The 2,688-nt window shown below is 54.4% G+C and overlaps 1 protein-coding gene across 1 annotated transcript; it reads left to right on the forward strand.

Annotated features, from left to right (window-relative positions):
- Nucleotides 1–700: 700 nt before the first annotated feature.
- LOC143908464 (uncharacterized) lies at nt 701–2,630 on the forward strand (the record flags this gene model as incomplete). The annotated part of the gene is made up of 4 exons (XM_077426129.1): nt 701–1,218; nt 1,331–1,441; nt 1,894–2,241; nt 2,304–2,630. Coding segments are annotated over exons 1-4 (1,304 nt in total), but the record flags the coding sequence as incomplete, so codon positions are not given.
- Between the last annotated feature and the right edge of the window lie 58 nt (nt 2,631–2,688).

Genomic DNA, 2,688 nt, shown 5'->3' on the forward strand with positions numbered 1-2,688 from the left:
GGATTCAAACCTACAGGTCTCGTCGTCTCTTCGCTCGAGTGAGATTCAACGTTCCCGAGGGCGAACCCTTCTGGATGCGATGTGGAACGAGTGCGACGAGTTGCTCGCCGCGGACGTCCGCGACGCGGACGGGTACCGCGCGTGGACACGGCGATGCGACGAGTGTCTCCGACTCCTGCGGGAGGAGTGTCGAGTCAAACGCTCCGGAAGGCGAGGAAACACGGGAGCCGTCACCAGAGCGGCGGCTCTAATAGCGCGATTGGAAGGTTCGAGGGAGGATCTGCGTCGACGATTCGAACGCGCCGTGGGTGCCGGTTTGGACGGCGGAGGCGGCGAAGAATTTTTGTGGATTGAGATCGACACGGCGTTCCGACGCCGCTTACTGACCGGCGCTGTGACGAACTCGACGTACATCGAACCCGCGCGATTTCTCGAAGACGCAAAGGGCACCGTGCTTGAAAAAGTGCGGGATAATATGACCAGACACGGGTGTCTGAAAATTAACGTCATATTCAACGGGGAATTCGTAGTGGACGTTGAGACCGACGTGAAGAGTATCGCCACGCGGAACGAACAGCTTCTCCTGGGGTCCGATCTGGGCGAGTGGTACGATAGACACGTGCGCGTCGCGATTCTATCGCGGTTGGACGAATTTCAGGAACGCGACAGCGGATGGGCGCTGTCGTGAATACTGAACCTAATGGTGTACGTAAACAAATGTAATCCTATGCGCGTGGGATGTTGGATGAAGATACCGCGAGGTATAAGATTTAAACAAGCGGTTGTCAACGTGCTGTCGGAGAACGACGCGTGTTTCGCCCGCGCGGTGGTCGCCGCTCTTTATCCCGCCAAGCGGAACGCTGAACGACGCAACTCGTATCCCGATTACGCGACGGTGCTGAATCTCGACGGGATCGATTTTCCCATTGATCTAAAAAAAATCGGAAAGTTCGAACGTCAGAACGACGTATCGATCAACGTGTTCACAACTCGGGACGAAATTGAAAAGAAAGCTAAGTTCGGACGGGGCGCCGACGACAACGCGATCGTGCCTCTGCGGTTGACCGACGATAAGAGGGACAGGCACGTAAATCTGTTGTATCTGCGCGATACGCTGCGCGGTGTCAACAGGGGCCATTTCGCCTGGATAAAAAATTTGTCGCGATTGGTGAATTCGCAATTGACCGCGAAACGGTGCGCGAAGCACGTTTACGATCGGTAAGTAAAAAAAATGAAATGAAATGAAATAAAAAAAATACACGAGAAACAAAGAAAAAGACGAGGTGTTATTTTATATACGCATACTAATCGCACGCACGTTATTTCGCAGATGTCTACACTATTTCTATACGCAGGAAAAGTTGGCCGCCCACAGCGTCGACTGCGGCCGAATGAACGACTGCGCCATCCTTCTCCCGAACGAGAACGACAAGTGGCTTTCGTTCGACAATCACTACAGAAAAGAGCGACTTCCTTCATGGTGTACGCGGATCTGGAGTGTGTTCTCGAACGACGGGAGAGGGAAAACGTCGAAGGGGGTGCGAGAACGGAAAGATACGCTTATCAGCGTCACGTACCGTTCAGCCTGGGCTACTATCTGTGCAGCACCTACGACGATACCGCGTCCGCGTACAGATGTCGTCGCGGCGAGGATTGCGTTTCGTGGTTCGCGAACGAGCTTCGCGTTTTCGCGCATCGCGCTAAGAATAAATTTTCCACCAATTTAGCGATGGTAGAACTTACGGACGACGAGAAGCGCAAATTTCGGCTCGCGACGCGCTGTCACGTGTGCGGGAAATCGTTCCAACCCGAGGACAAGCGCGTGCGGAATCACTGTCACCTAACCGGACGCTACAGAGGTCCGGCGCATTCTTGTTGCAATCTGAATTACAGAAACGTTTACGCAATTCCCGTGTTCTTTCACTATCTGTCGGCTTACGACGCGCACTTCGTCGTCGAGAAAATCGCGAACGAGTTCGAGGGCGGGATCGATCTGCTGCCGCTCACGAAGGAAAGTTACATATCTTTCTCGAAAACCGTTAAGGAGACGCAAACCGACGGGGGATGGTATCGATACGTGAAGCTTCGATTCGTGGACTCGTATAAATTTTTAGCGGCGAGTATCGAAACCCTGGCGTCTTATCTGAACAAGGACAAGCTGAGAATTACGCGTTCGGAGTACGCGGATTTGAGCGCGGAGGATCTCGATCTGCTCACTCGCAAGGGAGTATTTCCGTACGAGTACGTTGACAGCGTGGCCATCTGCGGGAGACCGAGCTTCCGCCGCGCGAGGCCTTTTACAGCTCCCTGACCGACGAGACCGCGAGCGAGAGCGACTACGAGCACGCAACGAGGGTCTGGCGACGTTTTCGCGTGCGAGATCTCGGCGAGTACAGCGATCTGTATCTCAAGACCGACGTGCTTCTTCTGACGGATATATTTGAAAATTTTCGGGACGCGTGTTCGGCGAGTTACGGGCTTGATCCCGCTCATTATTACACGTTGCCGGGGTACACGTGGGACGCCATGCTGAGGCACACCGGCGTGCGTTTCGAGCTGCTCACCGACATCGACATGGTGCTGTTCGTGGAACGCGGAATACGCGGCGGTCTTAGTCAATGTTCGCTCAGGTACGTGCGAGCCAACAACAGGCACGTACCGACGCACGACTCGTCCCAGCCCACTACG

Source organism: Temnothorax americanus, unplaced genomic scaffold (assembly GCF_048541705.1).
Source record: "Temnothorax americanus isolate GAGA-0224 unplaced genomic scaffold, ASM4854170v1 Scaffold96, whole genome shotgun sequence".
NCBI classification, from domain to species: domain Eukaryota; kingdom Metazoa; phylum Arthropoda; class Insecta; order Hymenoptera; family Formicidae; genus Temnothorax; species Temnothorax americanus.